Here is an 18,323-nt window from a genome sequence, read left to right as displayed (position 1 = left end):
AAAACGGTAAGAATCACTTTTGTTAACGAACCGCAAAGCTAACTTCATTTGTAGAGGTTTATTATCATTAAGAATTTTAATATTTTTTTATGTTCTACACAAATTCATGATTCTTGGATTTTTCTTTTACTTATGCTATAAGACCTACCCACCTGCCAAATGTTATGATTCTAGGTCAACGGGACAGACAGACAACGAAGTAATCCTATAGGTAAGGGTTTCTTTTTCCTTTCGAGGTTGGTACGGAACCCTAAAAAAAGCTCTGGTCGAAGATATTTTCGTGTTCTTGTTTGCTAGTCATCTTAAAAGGTTTACGATTTACGGTTTCAGTATTAGGTAGGATTTTTTATAAGGATAGCTGGTTTTAGCCTGCAATTCCATTTTAAAAATCGGTCAAGTGTGAGTCGGGTTCACACACGAAGGGTTCCGTATCATCATACAAGAAATGATACTTTTTAATTTTTTTAATTTTTAAGGAGCCATTTTGAATTATTTGTTGTAACGTCAATATAAATACACATTCTGTATTTTCACCTCTCTACCTATTACGATTCACGAGATACAGCTCGCTGACAGACAGATGGACGGACAGACGGACGTGATTGGGTCCTATTACCAACCCTAAAAACCAACCCTTGAAACCCTAAAAATTACAAAAATCGGCATTTATAACTTTCTGCACTGGAGCCTCCGAGTATCGTATCGCGTAAATGCCCCACGATATTCAACTGATGAAGAGATCCTGCGAAATGATCGCTTCGTATAATTAATTACATCTCCTTCAATAGAGAATAGAGACCGAACAAAAGCTGATTGTTTGATAAGCCACCCAATCGAAGGACTTCTACCACGTTAATAGTAGGTATTTTTAACCCCCGACCCAAAAAGAGGGGTGTTATAAGTTTGACGTGTGTATCTGTGTATCTGTGTGTCTGTGTATCTGTGTATCTGTGTATCTGTGTATCTGTGTATCTGTCTGTGGCATCGTAGCGCCTAAACGAATGAACCGATTTTAATTTAGTTTTTTTTGTTTGAAAGGTGGCTTGATCGAGAGTGTTCTTAGCTATAATCTAAAAAAATTGGTTCAGCCCTTTAAGAGTTATCAGCTCTTTTCTAGTTTTCTTGTAGAAAAGAAGGTTAGATAACCGTTAGGTTCATAATATTATGTCAATAGACAAATGTCAAGCTGTCAAGATGGACGTTGTCTAAATACATAATTATTTATTTGAAAATGATGTTTTGGAAAACTCAAATACTTTGGATCGTCGGGGGTGTTATAAATTTTTAATTTACACTTGTATTATTATAACTAAATAATTATTCGTAAAGTAACATTATTTTCTTTTATCCTCTGTTTAAACCTCCGTTATTGCGTTAAGAGGGGTCTCTCCGTCACTCGCTCCATACAAACGTAGTTCGTCTCTCATTGGAATACTAACCAATCATACTCAATGGAATTTTGTAGAAACGTTCCGGGCACGCAATAAAACACCCGGTCCCTTCAATTTCGCTACATACGGTTTACACTATACACTTTTATATATATGTATTAAATTTTTTGAAATAAACACTCTACGGGAAAAAGCCCAACGTTAGATTAAATAATAAATGCCAATCAGACGGTAACTCACAACTGCACAGCGGAGGTAATTATAATAATATCACATCACATCACATCACACTATCACACTTAATATTATAAAGGCGAAAGTTTGTATGTGTGTGTGTATGTTTGTTACTCTTTCACGCAATAACTACTGAATGGATTTGGCTGATTTTTTATCCCGGAAAATCAAAGAGTTCCTACGGGATTATAAAAAACCGAAATCCACGCGGGCGAAGCCGCGGGCATCTTCTAGTTTATACATAATTACCTCCGTTGTGCAGTTGTGAGGGCAAATATTTGATTCCCACTAACTTTAAAATTTGGAGCTTGACGAATCTAGAGAAATCAATCTTACCGTTGGTATTCCCAGTCTGAAAATTTAGATTGATGAGTCCATTGATACCCAGTAGTAATAAATTAATGTTGGTTTACTTAGGTTCTAGGCACAAGATCATTAAAGAAACGTTTTCATTCAACTTTAAATCTTCTGATGCAACCAATATCTTACCGTTGTAAGCACATTTTTGATTAAACATTTATTAAGAACATTATAATTATTAATTGTTATAAATTGATAACATTTATAACCTTTGTCACAGACTATATAATAGTACTATAGGCCTTTGTGGAAACTACTAAGTAGTTCGTTTACATACAATCAGTTTATAGCTAATCGTTTAAAGGTGTACTCTTGCTGATCAACAATTGATAAAATGGTAATTATCATTTTTTTTACGTAAACTATCAATAAAGATTCTTAATAAGTTCCAGACAAATGAAAAAGAATACAAAATAAAGCTTTAAAAAAAATATTCGATTTAAAAGCACTGAAAAGCGTAAAGTAATCTTTTTATATTAAGTTTATATAAATTTAGTCGTTGTATATTCGCTATTTTTATATTAAGTTTGTATAAACTTACTCATTGTTTATTCGCTGGTTTATTTAGTTTATTTCTTTAATTACATGTTGATTAAATCATTCTTTTTATTTTCAGATGAATAATATACTAGTTTTGGCACTTTTAGTGTATGCAAAAGCACAAATCACTAGTGAAAACTGTAATAGTTCACAACTGTAATAAAGTTCATTACATTAAACATGAGAAGCAAGTTTTGATAAGTGAAGATTATATGAGGTGTCCGTACCAATTGGCAATCGATTATACAACGAATACTTTATTCTTTAGTTTTAACAATTTTCTAAATTTAACTTTTGAGTCAGCATACATTAATCTTAAAACAAATGAATTCAAAATTATAAAAGGAATTACAGGAGGGTTTGCTAATGCAATAGATGAACAATGTAACGTTGTTTACTTAGGCGGCCAGGATGGTATATTATACAAGTTTGATTATAAAACTAAAGTTGCAACTCGCTTCTATGAAACTGATCATCAAATTTGGCAATTGATTTACAAAAAAGATCTGTATTACACCAACTTTCCAGAAAAAGAGGCTTATATATTTAAAAATCACAAATCTCATAGAGTGCCCGAATTAGTAGGCACAAAAGCAAGGTTGGTAGCTGTCGACAATTTTGAAAACATCTATTTTTCGAACACGTCTGGACTATTTGTTTCATCCAAAGGTTTTATCTATTTTGCTGGAGATTACAACGACATCAATGCTTTCACACGTAACATAAGTGGTGAACTATTGTTTTCTACTAATGAAGGCATATATTACATCAACGACAAAACCAAAAAAGTGGAAAAACTTATTACAATCGACGATTTGTATGGAGTAGCTATAGAATCAGATGGAAGCATAATTTATTCGTCAGGAGATAGTCTTTTTAGACTTAAACCAACTAAGACATATTGTTTTAATAATGAAAAGAAATAATTAACCCCCGACCCAAAAAGAGAGGTGTTATAAGTTTGACGTGTGTATCTGTGTATCTGTCTATGGCATCGTAGCTCCTAAACTAATGAACCGATTTTAATTTAGTTTTTTTGTTTGAAAGATGGCTTGATCAAGAGTGTTCTTAGCTATAATCCAAGAAAATCGGTTCAGCCGTTTGAAAGTTATCAGCTCTTTTCTAGTTATTGTAACCTTCACTTGTCGGGGGTGTTATAAATTTTTAATTTACACTTGTTTTTCTATTTGATACATTATTCATTCAAGAGGTATGATAACGTATATATTATAATAAAATATTACTTACTGCCGATAGATAGCGATAGATATATTATACAAGTGTAAATTAAAAATTTATAACACCCCCGACGATCCAAAGTATTCGAGTTTTCCAAAACATCATTTTCAAATAAATAATTATGTATTTAGGCAACGTCCATCTTGACAGCTTGACATTTGTCAATTGACATAATATTATGAACCTAACGGTTATCTAACCTTCTTTTATACAAGAAAACTAGAAAAGAGCTGATAACTCTTAAACGGCTGAACCAATTTTTTTAGATTATAGCTAAGAACACTCTCGATCAAGCCACCTTTCAAACAAAAAAAACTAAATTAAAATCGGTTCATTCGTTTAGGCGCTACGATGCCACAGACAGATACACAGATACACAGATACACAGATACACAGATACACAGATACACAGACACACAGATACACAGATACACACGTCAAACTTATAACACCCCTCTTTTTGGGTCGGGGGTTAAAAATTGTTTTTCTGTCACTCAGTTTATTTTAACATTGTACATACATTATTTTATATTTATAAGCTCAAAATTTTTTCCTCTTTCATTTAATATCCCATAATAACGAATCGATTCACATATAACATACATAGACTCCTAAAAATCACAACTCTTCCTTTTGGCTTTACCGTAGTCGGGTAAAAAAGGCCCAAATGTGGTGAACTGATTTGTGATTGAGACGGTAAAGGGGTTCCGTTTCAGTAATAATTAATTATCTCATCTCCAATGGTGACAACAAAAGGTAATTGTTTGATTCCACACCACTGAGTCGACGTAGCCCTTTGCCTTTGGGTAATTTTCCTCCATTCATCAAACGCAAAATTAGCTGAACATGAATCATGCCATTCATTTCCTTTTCTATACTAATATTATAAAGAGGAAACCTTTGTATTTTTGTATGTTTGTATTGAATAGACTCAAAAACTACTGGACCGATTTCAAAATTTCTTTTACCTTTACTTAGAGGGATTCTTCCGAATCCGTATAAGCTATATTTTATCCCGGAAAATAGATAGGATTTTTCGTGGTAGTGAAAATTGTGGAGTAAGGCGTCGAAAAAACTGCCGTACGTTAACGATTCTCGCGAACGCTGCCTAAATGGTTAGAGATGTATGGTTGACTTCTATAGAAAAGTTGTAGAACTCAATAATGCCTACAAAAAAGTCCGTGATAGTATAAACCAAACATTTATATTTTAGCCATTATAACCACTTTTCCATAGAACACCCGTGCGAAGCCGGGGCGAGTCGCTAGTATACAATAATTTGGAACGTAGGTCCATCTTATCTGGCGCTCTGATGTCTAGTCTAGTCCAGTCTAGTCTAGTCTAGTCTAGTCTCGTCTAGTCTAGTCCAGTTTAGTCTTATCTAATTACATTTCATTTTTCATTTACATCACAGCCAATGCGTTGCCAGGCTTCCAGAGATCAAAAAGTTCCTACGAGATTTTATAGGCCCATCCGTATAACCGATTTTGACAAAATGTGGTATAGGTACAGATAGCTTGCATCCCGGAGACTAGGCTACCTTTTTTTAGGGTCCCGTACCTCAAAAGGAAAAACGGACCTCTTATAGGATTTTGTCCAGCCCGTCTGTCCGTCTGTCTGCGTGTCACAGTCATTTGTAGATAAAGTTAAAATTTAGCCCTGTCTAAAAAAGAACATAAAAAATCGGCCAAGTGAATACGAAGGGTCCTGTGCCATTGCATAGAAATAAAACTTTAATTAATTGTTTTTAATTTTCATGGAGGCCATTTTCAAATTTTTACTATAAACTCTCTACCTTATACCATATTACGGTTCACGAGATACAGACCGCTGATAGACGGACGGACAGACGGACAGAGAGCGGAGGCTTAGTACCTAATAGTATGTATCTGTGTATCTGTCTGTGGCATCGTAGCTCCTAAACTAATGAACCGATTTTAATTTAGTTGTTTTTTGTTTAAAAGGTGACTTGATCGAGAGTGTTCGTAGCTATAATCTAAGAAAATCGGTTCAGCCGTTTGAAAGTTATCAGCTCTTTTCTAGTTACTGTAACCTTCACTTGTCGGGGGTGTTATTAATTTTTAATTTACACTTGTTCAACACTCAAGCTCAAAGAAATAAATGAGACAGTTTTCGGAATAGGCTAATGAAAAACCGTGTTTCAAAGAATTTCAAAGGTTAATATTTGTGTTTCTTCAAATGAGACTGCATAAAGAACTCACTTTAATCAAATGAATAGACGAAAGATGCTGAGCGTCGAGAGGAGCACTAAAAACATTTGAAAACGTAGACTTACATACAAATAGATCTCTTTTTAACCCTCGACCCAAAAAGGGGGGTGTTAGAAGTTTGACGTGTGTATCTGTCTGTGGCATCGTAGCTCCTAAACGAAATGAACCGATCTTGCAGTATTGCACATAAAAATGTTAAAGTATTTTGTATGATGGTACCAATGATGTTAGAATAAAGATGGTACGGAGCCCTTCGTGTGCGAGTACGATTCGCACTTGGCCGGTTTTTTTTTATATAAATAGCGAGCAAACGAGCAAAAAAATTTAAGAAAATTATGATTTTCTACATAACTAAATTATGTAGGTATACCCAATGGAAATAAATAGGTAGCTGTTTTCCCATTTAGTTTGGTTATCACGCGGTCTACAGATTTGTGTGTCTACGTTGGGAACCTTTTAATGCATCTTTTTACCATCTCCTTAGGAAAAAGGCTCGGGTAAACGAATTTCTGTTCAAATACAAACGCTTGGCGGCTGTGGTACCTTTTAGACTGTGTAATTTGCTTTAAAATGTATTGCCTTTCCTTGAAATAAACTTTTACGTAATATTTTAAGCTATTGGTTACTATAAATCCTAAAAGAGTTCCAGAGGCTGCCAACGGGACCTTTACTAAGCTCTGTCCATCCGTCCGTCCGTCTGTCTGTCAGCGGGCTGTATCTCATGAATCGAAATAGTTAGTTGAAATTTTCACAGAGAGTGTATTTCTATTGCCGACACTAGAACAAATAATAAAAATCTCAAAATGGCCGCCATGAGAATTACGAAATATTAAAATGTGATATTTATTTATATGTGAGTCCGAATCAATACCCTATTTTATATTTTATTTGAATTTGTAACCTTCATTTGTGGAAACTGTTTTATCTCTGGTATCAATAAGAAACGTCAGAATTCTACGGTTTTTTTAAAGAATATTAGCTATATGCTAATCATGACTAATACTCCCCTTTCCACTCCAATTAAACGTAAAGCTTGTGCCAGGAGTGGGTACGACAATAGTGCAACGGCTGGGGTTTGAACCGCCGACCTTTCGGAATTCAGTCCACTCCTCAACCGTTGAGCTATCAAGGCTCGAGGAGGAGAGATAATTAAAAATCAGATCCATGAAAATCAGACTATTCCATTGATATTACTATATACGTATATAAAATGTTATTTGTTAGCGGCTTTGTGGAGAGAAACGCCATATCTCAAAGACAGTCATGTAATTAACTATACAATGAGGGTTCGCATTCGTTGGCCGGAAGCGGGACCATTGTATTATCCTACCCTTTCAAAAATGGTATATCATCTATACAAGAAATTTTCCCCGGCCTTACATGGATGGCCTCTTAGGCTAAGACGAAAATCGAAACAAGATTCATTATTATCTTGTTCCAGTTCTAAAAATAGGTACCGCGGACGAACAGTATCCAGCAGAAAATATTGCACATCGAAATTTAGAAAGAGATAACGGTTTCGTAGAGCGTTGTCTCTATCATTGAGACCGACAAAACGTCACACAGGTATGAGTGATAGAGACGACGCTCTACGAAGCCAAAATCTCTTTCTAAAGTTCGATGTGCAAAATTATATCTTCCAGGATGTGCCCGCAAGGGGTGTTCCGCAAGAGAGGCACCAGCGCACGTTCTTTACAGTTCCCGGAGCCTCTTAATATGAGCTGAGGATAGCTAACGAGGTGGTTTTAGTGGGTGAAAATCCCACATAACCCCAAAGAGGTTGAAAGATTTATCTCCCATGGATTACTTTTAGTTTTTATCCCGAAAAATCAAAGAGGTTTCCACGGGATTTTTCGAAAACTATAAATCCATACTAATATTATAAATTCGAAATTGTGTTTGTCTGTCTGTCTGTCTGCTTCCTCTTCACGGCCCAACAGTTAAATCGATTCTGACGTTTGCTTCAGAGTTAGCTTATATCCTGGAGACGGACATAGGCTACTTTTTATCCCGGAAAAACAAACAGTTCCCGCGGGATTCCTAAAGACCCATCCGCATAACCGATTTGCACCAAGATAGCTTGCGTCCCTGTAATTGCCATGGGAAACTTATCCCGGAAAATCAAACAGTTCCCACGGGATCTTTAAGAGGGCTCTCTCCGTCACTCGTTTCCACTCGTTTCATACAATCGTAGTTCCAATTTCATTTGAATATTAAGCAACCAAAGTCCATGAAATTTTGCAGACATATTCTAGAAACTAATATCTATGTCTGTGGTTTTCCAGATTTCTGTTAAAATATTTGGTTTCAAAGTTACGCGGTCTTAAAAATTTTCATACAAATCTTGGAGCCCCTGTAATTTTAAAACTACATATTTTTAGAAAAATCTAAAACACCACAAACACAGATATTAATTTCTAGAATATGTCTGTAAAATTTCATGGACTTTGGTTGCTTAATATTCAAATGAAATTGGAACTACGATTGTATGAAACGAGTGGAAACGAGTGACGGAGAGAGCCCTGTTAATATCCTAAATCCACGCGGACGTAGTCGCGGGCATCCTCTAGTCCCCATATAAATACGAAGTCGGGGATACGAGCTAGTTTCGTATAGGTAGTATCTACAACAGATATTGCATTGCTATTCGCTACAGAAGAATTACATTACATTTGTATGACATATTGGCAGAAAATTGTACCCAAGCACATTTTGTGATCGAATTGGAATCTATTCGCGTTGACATTTTCATCTGCCTAACTGTAATTTACGATTTTGATTACTCAGCAATATTTCAAACACCGTATATGCGAGTAAGCGTTGCTAGACTATTCGGGTGATCTGGGAATCGATTCACATTCGGGACACACCCTCTAACTTTTCGGAATGAATATGTGCGTTGTAGCAATTAAAAAATCACTTGATTTGTTTAAAAACATCGGAGGAAACCAGCATTCTTGAGAAATCTCCAATTTTTGTCTCAAAGGTGTTGTGTGAGGGTGTTTAATCCGTACATAGCCAGCGTGGTGGACTCTATAGTCCTTCTTATTGTCAGAGGAGACCCGAGCTCGTGGTAGCGGCGATGGGTTGATCAACGATAACCCCTGGCGGTGGCGACCCGGTGCGGGTTAGTGCGGGTGACGTGCGGATGTGCGGGGCGCCATGTCGACCTGTTGCGTAATATAGGCACCTTCCAGAATATTTTTTAACTAGCCGATGCCCGCGACTTCGACCGCGTGGATTTAGGTTTTTGAAATCCCGTTGGAACTCTTTGATTTTCCGGGATAAAAAGTAGCCTATGTGCTAATCCAGGATATATTATCTATCTCCATTCCAAATTTCAGCCAAATCCGTCCAGTAGTTTTTGCGTGAAGGAGTAACAAACATACACACACACACACACACACACACACACATACAAACTTTCGCCTTTATAATATTAGTGTGATTTGTACAAAACGAAATGGGTACCTAGTAAGAAGTAACAAAGTAATTATAGCAAAAGGCAATTAGAAACAGCAACGTTGCGGTTCGCGCTGCAGCCTGCACAAGGCAAATACAGCGATGGCTGAATTGATGGCTTGACGGCTTAACTTGATAACTGCTGACTGGCGTTAACTAGCCAACTTCTAAACCTTATACCTTAGTCTATACCTTGTTCACTGAGTCAAGCTCATCTTACCTGAGTAATAATTAAGGAAAAAAGAGGTAACAAGTAATAGCAAAAGGTAATTAGTGTTATTTCTAGGCATTTTGGGGCTGCTCAACAAAATTGCCCTCCGCTTTGCGCCCGTCTTGTCCGCGTCATCGTCGATTTCATTCGCAAGAAACCATTGTTCTATGCGTCCTTTGTACAACTCGCATTCTTGTGTTTCGTGGTTAAACACTGTTAATAAGCCCACTGATATTTTATCCATGATCACACGCGTTAAGGTTACTCGTCGCCACTGTTATTTCTAGGCTTTTTGGGAGGCGTTGAATAGAAACACAGTTATACCGTTACAAGCTGTATTCCCACTGACACACAATTAGAAACAGTGGTTATGTCGGAACTACAAACTAAAAGTCACAAAGTTCCATCCCACCGCTGACGACGGAGCACAAGGGACCGGCAACACCTCGTTACTCCGCCAGCGGATGTCCGCCGCAGCAGACCCACCACTAGGATACTACGTGCCCCCAAACACAAAACACCGTTAGAGGCATACCGGAACCACAGCACGCCAACCAACCAGCGCAAAGCAAATACACTACAGCGATGGCTGAATTGATGGCTTGGCGTCTTAAGGGGCATGAGACGGGCCTGCCCGCGAAATTCAAATTTAATTTGGTTTTTCGCATTTTTTTAAACTAATACGACAACGGAGGCTTATGGCATTTTCAATTGCGACAATGGCAGTATCATCCTCACAGGTTTATATAAAAAATTAAATTTGAATTTCGCGGGCAGGCCCGTCGCTTCCACCTTAACTTAATAACTGCTGACCTTCTGAAACTCTATAGTCTATACCTTGTTCACTGAGTCGAGCCAACATAATTAGGTTGCTCTTTCTTATACAATTGTATAGAGGTGAAAAGGATGAATGATTTTTTTTAAATTTGCATTTCGGCCATTTTTTGTAACTTGTTACAGTGACAATAGAAATAGAATTTTCACACTTTGTGACAATTCCAACTCTCTATCTACTTATTAGGGTTCATGAGATACAGCCCGCTGACAGACAGACGGACGGCGGACAAACGGAAAGAAAGGCGGACGGTCAGATGGACGGATTGACCAACTTACAGTGGAGGCTTAGTAATAGAGTCCCGTTGACATCTTTCGGGTAAGGATTAAAAAGGAACCCTAAAGAGTTGAACCATAAATGGTTCCTTTTTTACCGTTTTGGTACGGAATCCTTTTTTTTCTCTCTCGTCTGACTTTACAAAGATTAGCCAATGTCAAGTTTGTAGTTATTTGTAACAAGTTAGTTAAACTATACAAGTATGGACCCCGTCTGTGCCGGCGCTCGCCGACATACGCACGGCACCCCCTTAGAACGCTTTCCAGTTAGTTTTAACAAAAAAAAAACACTCCAAAAAAGGCAGAGCACGCCCGCCAGCTCACACCAACACAGGCGAAGTCCGTACGGAATCCTAAAAAGGGGTGGAACGATAAATGCAATAATTAGAAGCAAGAAGGAGGCAAGCCGTCGCGGTTAGCTCGCTATACGTGCTGCAAATACAAGTGTAAATTAAAAATTTTCAACACCCCCGACAAATCATTTTCAAATAAATAATTATGTATATCTAGGCAACGTCCATCTTGACAGCTTGACATTTGTCAATTGACACTTGAATATTATGAACCTAAGGGTTATCTAACCTTCTTTTCTACAAGAAAACTAGAAAATAGCTGATAACTTTTAAACGGCTGAACCAATTTTTTTGGATTATAGCTAAGAACACTCTCGATCAAGCCACCTTTCAAACAAAAAAAAGTAAATTAAAATCGGTTCATTCGTTTAGGCGCTACGATGCCACAGACAGATACACAGATACACAGATACACAGATACACAGACACACAGATACACACGTCAAACTTATTGGAACGTAATGAAACAACGGCTGGATGCTAACTGACTGTTTATTAAGAAATGCACAAGTACCTGCATTGTGCAACATTATTAGTTGCTCCGAACCCTACACTTTTCCCCCCTTTTTAAACCCAATAGAACATAGTTATCACATAGTTATTAAACTAGACCTTCTTCTTACGATGATATGCTCGCAAAGCTCTAGCGGACGCGCCTGGGGGCGGCGGTGTTGGAGAGTGCACATCTTCCGGCGCCTGCGTTGCACCCTCGCCCCCAGGCGACCCGACCGCGTCTTCGAATGTAACGTCGGCATCGCTATCCACCGCTACTCTTTCATCATCCTTCTCTCCCTTCTGCTCCGCTTCCTGCCCGAGGGTGCTAGTTCGCGCGAGAGAATAACGATTTTTTTTATTTACTTTAATTACCTGATCTCGATGCCTACGCCATTCTACCCCATTTCCCATATCCACTTTATAAGACACCGGTCCCGTCTGACTGACTACTACTCCTTCTGTCCATTTATTCCCTTTAGAGGAGTAATCTCGCGCCATTACTGTATCTCCTATACCCACTTGTCTCTGCATTCCCCCTTTCTGATTAATCTGGCGCTCTTGTGCCGAGCGCACGACCAAAGATACGTCGGGACGCAATGCGTCCAGTCGGCCCCGCAATCGCCGGCCTAGCATCAGTACTGCAGGGGACACACCGGTCGTGGCGTGTTCACAGTTTCTATATTGAAATAAAAATTTATTTAGGGCAGCTGACACATTTTCTTTGACAAATAAAGCGCGTTTGATTACTTTTTTAACGGTTTTCACCATATTTTCAGCCGCACCGTTACCCTGCGGTCGATACGGTGCCGTCGTTACACTCTTAATACCGTTATTAGCACAGAAATTCTTAAAATCTAAGGCGCTGAAAGGCGGGCCGTTGTCAGTTACGAGCTGGGCGGGCTGACCAAATCTAGCAAATAATGTCTGAAAGGCCAAAATCGTCGACTCCGCATCCGTACGTGTCATACTGATCACTTCTACCCACTTTGAATGAGCATCTAAGACGATCAAATATTTCTTACCTGCACATTCAGCAAAATCGGCGTGCACGCGTTGCCACGGGCAAAGTGGGTACTCCCAGGGATGAAGTGTGGCGCGGGGTGGGGAGTCGCGGACTATCCGACACGCTTCACATTCTCGACACAAGTCCTCGATATCGCGATCTAAACTAGGCCAATAGACATAGCTACGAGACACATTTTTCATTTTATTAATGCCCAGATGGCCTTCATGTATTTCCTTTAACACGCCTTTACGCAATGATGGCGGAACTATAATTCGATATTTATAAATTAAACAACCCAGTTCTAAAACTATCTCATTTCGCCTCGCAAAATAAGCTTTTTCCTCCTCGCCGCCCGCTACTGACGACGGCCAACCAAACATCACAAAGCCGACTATTTTACTTAATAAGGGGTCTTTCTTTGTCTCCTTACTAACGTCTTTAAAACTAATCGGCAAGTTCTCTTCGATAAGTTGAACATAGCTTACGCACTCCGAAGGGGTCGCCCGTCGGCACGGCAATGGCAGGCGGGACAAAGCATCGGCCGGGCCGTTGTCCGAGGAACGCACGAACTCCACCGTGAAGTCATACGCCGACAAGCGCGCAGCCCACCGCTGCAAACGGCTGGCGGCCGTCTGGGGGATTCCACATTTCTTTCCGAAAATGAAGCTTAAGGGCTGGTGGTCTGTGCGCAATATAAACTGTCTACCGAATATATACTGGTGATGTTTTGTAATGCCAAAGAAAATAGCTAGTGCCTCTTTATCAAGTTGGCTATAATTTTTTTCGGTATCATTTAATGTTCGCGAAACACAGCTAACAGGGCGTTCACTGCCGTCCGGATAACGGTGCGCGAGCACAGCGCCCAAGCCATACGCGCTGCTGTCCACGGACAGTACCAACGGCCGACCCTCTTCATAGTGAGCTAACACCTTATCACCCAACAGTGCGCTCTTGGCCCCCGAAAACGCGGCCTCGCAACGTGCATTCCATTTCCAAGTTACATCCTTTTTCAGTAACGCGTGTAACGGAAATAATAATGTACTGAGGTTCGGTATAAATTTCCCATAGTAGTTCAATAATCCCAGAAAACTTTTTAATTGTGTCACGTTTTCGGGGCGTGGTGCGTCGTGTATCGCTTCTATTTTATTCGGATCAGGGTGCAACCCTGATTTATCGATAATGAAGCCTAAATACTTCACACTAGGTTTCAGAAAACTACATTTACTTAACTTAACAGTAAAACCCATCGACCGCAACCGTTCAAGTACCGCTCGTAAATTGGCTAGGTGTGTTTGTCTGTTTGAGCCCGTCACACAAATGTCGTCTAAAAATACTACCGTTCCAGGAATCCCTCGTAATGTTTCCTCCATTAATTTTTGGAATTTTTCAGGAATGCATGATAACCCGAATGGCGTGCGGCGGTATACGAAAGTACCTATATGCGTGGTAATAGCAGTATAGGCTTGCGAGTCCTCGGATAACATAACCTGTTGATATGAATGCTTTAAGTCTATTTTCGAAAACTCTTCCCCCCCACTCAATGAAGCAAATAGTTCCTCAATTCGAGGCAGAGGATAAAAATCACGTTTTAATTTCGGGTTAATTGTGACTTTATAGTCTCCGCATATTCGTATTTCACCGCACGCTTTTACAACCGGTACGATCGGCGTGCCGTACTCCGAGTGGTCCACGCGGTACATGTACCCCTCGCGCTCGAGTCGCTCGAGCTCGGCCTGCACCCGGCCGCGCAGCGCGAGCGGCACCGGTCGGGCTTTCACATACACGGGTTCCTGGTCCGTGAGCTGTAATTGAATGGTCTTCTTACAAGTGCCTAACGTATCCGTAAATACTTCTGGAAATTCGGCGGTTAACCGGTCCACAAATCGATCGTCGGCTATCTCTTTTAATGTGATTTGTCTAACGTCTAAAGCTCGAAGCCAATCTCGGCCCAGCAAAGGTCGAGAACCGTTTTGTATTACATATAATGTCAAGTTAGGTACACGCACTTCCCCAACCGTGACATCTACATGCACATACCCCAACGACTCGATCTGTGTACCCGAATAACAACGTAATATTAAATTATCGGAGATTAGTTTTTTATGAGAAAAAAGTTTATAAAAAAGTTGATCACTAATCGCCGAAATACGACTACCCGTATCAATTTCACATTCCAAAAGATGCTCGTCTATTTGCACTTTAAGAAAATATGGTCCGTTACCTTTGGCTGCCAGTTCGAGGTTAAAGAAGTCGTCTTCCTCCGAGACACTTCCATCCAGCACATAATTATTACGCACATTAGACTCGTAATTACGCACTTCATCACACATTATTTTTAGGTGCCCGCGGCGGAGGCACTTATCACAATTAAATTGCACATATTTGCACTTGTTTGCCCGATGCGGCTTTCCGCACCGCCAGCACCGCACAGCCGCACCCGACTCCGCCGGTCCCGACGCGCCGCGGCCGCCGCGCTCGCCGCGCCCGCCAGCAGCGCTCGACTCCGCCGGTCCCGACGCGCCGCGCCCGCCGCGCTCGCCGCGCCCGCCAGCCGCGCTCGACGGCGCGCGCGCCGTGCCGCGCCGCCCGCTCGCATGATGCAGGCCCTCGCCTGCCTCGCCGCCTGCACTCGAGGTCGATGTCGAAGTCATCGTAGACCCGCTCACCTCCGCATGCTTTTCTGCAGCCTCCAACGCAAGAGCTAGCTCCACAGCCTCCTTGTATTTGATGTCTTTTTCGGCGAATATTCTAGACCGCATCAGTTCGTTTGCCAACCCTGATACGAACTGATCTCTTAAATTTTCCTCTAACCTCGTTCCAAAATTGCAAGTTGTTGCCAGATGTTTTAAGTTGTGTAGGTATTCCGTGAGGGACTCGCCTGGACGTTGACGACGTAAGCGAAAAACATGGCGCTCGGCTATTTCGGAACGTTTTGGCTCTAAGTGTTCCGAAACCAATTTCACTAATTCGTCGAAACTTTTCGATTCAGGATGCGCCGGCGAACATAAATCGCACATCAAAATGTACGTCGCTTCACCCACGATAGTAATTAACAATGGCACTTGTAATTCATCTTTCACTTCGTTTAAAAGAATATACTGCTTAACTCGCCTTATATACGCGGGCCACTGCTTGGAATTTAAGTCAAATGGTTCTAATTTACCTATAGGCATTGTATTTTTACAATATTCACTTTAAAACGCGTGGTAAATTATATAAAATACACAAACTCGTCGCCAGTGGAACGTAATGAAACAACGGCTGGATGCTAACTGACTGTTTATTAAGAAATGCACAAGTACCTGCATTGTGCAACATTATTAGTTGCTCCGAACCCTACACTTATAACACCCCTCTTTTTGGGTCGGGGGTTAAAAAGGATTGTTGAATTGATAGCCTGATGCCTGACGTCTCACCTTGCGTCACGGTTGACTGACGCTAACAACTTCGTGATTAGATTGCAATCGGACTTAATACTTTTTCACTTCTCATGCTCGTAAAGTTCTCCTTTCTGCTGGATCTAAGCGACTATATCTTATAACTAATATTATAAAGGTCAAAGTTTGTATGTATGTGTGTGTGTTCGTGTGTGTGTGTGTGTGTGTGTGTGAGTGTGTGTGTGTGTGTGTGTGTATGTTTGTTACTCCTTCACGCAAAAACTACTGGACGGATTGGGCTGAAATTTAGAATGGAGATAGATTTTACCCTGGATTAGCACATAGGCTACTTTTTATCCCGGAAAATCAAAGAGTTCCCACGGGATTTTAAAAACCTACATCCACGCGAACGAAGTCGCGGGCATCAGCTAGTATCTCATAAAAGGTTTCTATAAGTGCCTGAGCCTATAGCCTGCTACGCTCCCATCTCCTGGTACCTAAGCTACAGTTGGTGTGCCACGCAAAAGGTCTCTGACCTTGAACTTGCGCAGTGAATGTAAGAAATTATTGATAGCCTAGTCGTCATGCCGTCGGCCTTCTACTTATTCGGCAGGTCAGCGCGACGGGTTCGATCCCGGGCACGCACCTCTAACTTTACGGAGTTAAGGTGCCCACGCACTTGAACTGCACTGCAGCGGAACTGCGCGTCGCGTCAGCGCCCCGCAGGATATTCTCTCCAGCCGCGACGCGCGTACGTCACTCCGCGCGGCACCTATATAATATGTACGTTTGTAAATAATTGAATATCGTTTCGCTAACGGTGAGGAGAAACATCGTGAGGGAATCTGCATGTCAGAGAATTCTTCATAATGTTCTCAAAGCTGAAGCTGAATCCACACTTAACCAGCGTGGTAGACTAGGGCCAAACCGTTCTCATTGTGGGAGGAGTGCTCAGTCATGAGCCGGCGACGGGTTGATGATAATGATGAAGCCGCAATCGGCATGTTTGACGAAATTGCTTCGTGAGGTGAATTAGGTGTTGTAGGTTGTAGGTTTAATTCTTGTAATTATTTAAATACTAGCTGATGCCCGCGACTTCGTTCGCGTGGATGTAGGTTTTTTAAAGTTCCCGTAGGAACTCTTTGATTTTCCGGGATAAAAAGTAGCCTATGTGCTAATCCAGGGTATAAATCTATCTCCATTCTAAATTTCAGCCCAATCCGTTCAGTAGTTTTTGCGTGAAGGAGTAACAAACATACACACACACACACACATACAAACTTTCTCCTTTATAATATTATATTAGTGTGAAAACTCTACCTACCTACATGAAAAACAAGAAACGGACATTTTTTATGACACCAAATATGACATAACTAGTTATTATTTTACTTTACTTTTATTAGTAAAGAAGAATGTGTTTTACATTTAACAAGTGTAAATTAAAAATTTTCAACACCCCCGACAAATCATTTTCAAATAAATAATTATGTATATCTAGGCAACGTCCATCTTAAGACAGCTTGACATTTGTCAATTGACATAATATTATGAACTTAACGGTTATGTAACCTTCTTTTCTACAAGAAAACTAGAAAAGAGCTGATAACTCTTAAGCGGCTGAACCAATTTTTTTGGATTATAGCTAAGAACACTCTCGATCAAGCCACCTTTCAAACAAAAAAAACTAAATTAAAATCGGTTCATTCGTTTAGGCGCTACGATGCCACAGACAGATACACAGATACACAGATACACAGACACACAGATACACAGATACACACGTCAAACTTATAACACCCCTCTTTTTGGGTCGGGGGTTAAAAACATATAATATAAAACTTTACAGGTGTTAATAATCGCGAAAACACAAAGAAAATTATAAATAGCGCCATCTAGTGCGATTAATTAGAACGTAGTTGAAAACTTGCAATTGACCAAAGAGCAACAATAACGCACAGTTTACCGAATGTCATGCGTCAGCTGTTTTCTGGTGACGTGTTAGTTCCAATGTAACTCATAGATGGCAGCAGTAATTAGTACGAGAAAGGATATGGGGTCTTTAAATAAGAGCGAGCAAGTACGCAAATCAAAATCATTTGACGCAATACAGCAAAAATTGAGGCTGTGTTTTACGTTTTAACTGCAATTGTGTTGTAATAATTGTTTTATTAAAAAAATATGGATAGATTTTATGAGGAAAATAATGATGTGTCGGCTATATTTTTCGACTTGGATAATACATTAATTCAGACAAGAAAGGGCGATAGTAAAGCCTGCAATAAGGTGCGTATTTTTTTCTTTCATTTTTGAT

The 18,323-nt window shown here is 40.0% G+C and overlaps 2 protein-coding genes and 1 pseudogene across 6 annotated transcripts in view; 2 read left to right on the top strand and 1 right to left on the bottom strand.

Annotated features, from left to right (window-relative positions):
- The first annotated feature begins 2,601 nt into the window (after positions 1 to 2,601).
- LOC123874744 lies at positions 2,602 to 3,532 on the top strand (annotated as a pseudogene).
- An 8,150-nt stretch (positions 3,533 to 11,682) lies between these two features.
- Positions 11,683 to 15,959, bottom strand: LOC123874881 (uncharacterized protein K02A2.6-like). Of its 3 annotated transcripts, none has more exons than XM_045920429.1 (2): positions 15,171 to 15,959; positions 11,683 to 15,107 (listed from the first exon to the last, which is right to left on the bottom strand). In XM_045920429.1, the coding sequence occupies exons 1-2, from the start codon at positions 15,803 to 15,805 to the stop codon at positions 11,738 to 11,740; spliced, it is 4,005 nt and encodes a 1,334-aa protein (XP_045776385.1). In that variant the 5' UTR covers positions 15,806 to 15,959; the 3' UTR covers positions 11,683 to 11,737. The 3 variants fall into 3 exon arrangements, with proteins under 3 accessions (XP_045776385.1, XP_045776386.1, XP_045776384.1); XM_045920430.1 differs by having other exon boundaries at positions 11,683 to 15,112; positions 15,176 to 15,959; XM_045920428.1 differs by having other exon boundaries at positions 11,683 to 15,959.
- Positions 15,960 to 18,063: 2,104 nt separating this feature from the next.
- Positions 18,064 to 18,323, top strand: part of LOC123874789 (N-acylneuraminate-9-phosphatase) — a 32,924-nt gene continuing 32,664 nt past the window's right edge. The window contains exon 1 of one of the 3 annotated variants that reach the window (XM_045920286.1): positions 18,064 to 18,295. In XM_045920286.1, coding sequence (XP_045776242.1) covers positions 18,191 to 18,295 — 105 coding nt within the window. In that variant the 5' untranslated portion in view covers positions 18,064 to 18,190. The remainder of the gene's footprint in view (positions 18,296 to 18,323) is intronic. The other 2 variants (XR_006798010.1, XM_045920285.1) reach the window with 2 other exon arrangements.

This window comes from Maniola jurtina, chromosome 19, assembly GCF_905333055.1.
Source record: "Maniola jurtina chromosome 19, ilManJurt1.1, whole genome shotgun sequence".
NCBI classification, from domain to species: domain Eukaryota; kingdom Metazoa; phylum Arthropoda; class Insecta; order Lepidoptera; family Nymphalidae; genus Maniola; species Maniola jurtina.
The sequence above is the reverse complement of the archived record's forward strand: the minus strand, read 5'-3'. Positions and strand labels throughout refer to the sequence as shown.

Excerpts from the sequence above, each read along its gene's own strand:
- LOC123874881 (XM_045920428.1), bottom strand. The coding sequence starts at position 15,805 with ATGCCTATAGGTAAATTAGAACCATTTGACTTAAATTCCAAGCAGTGG.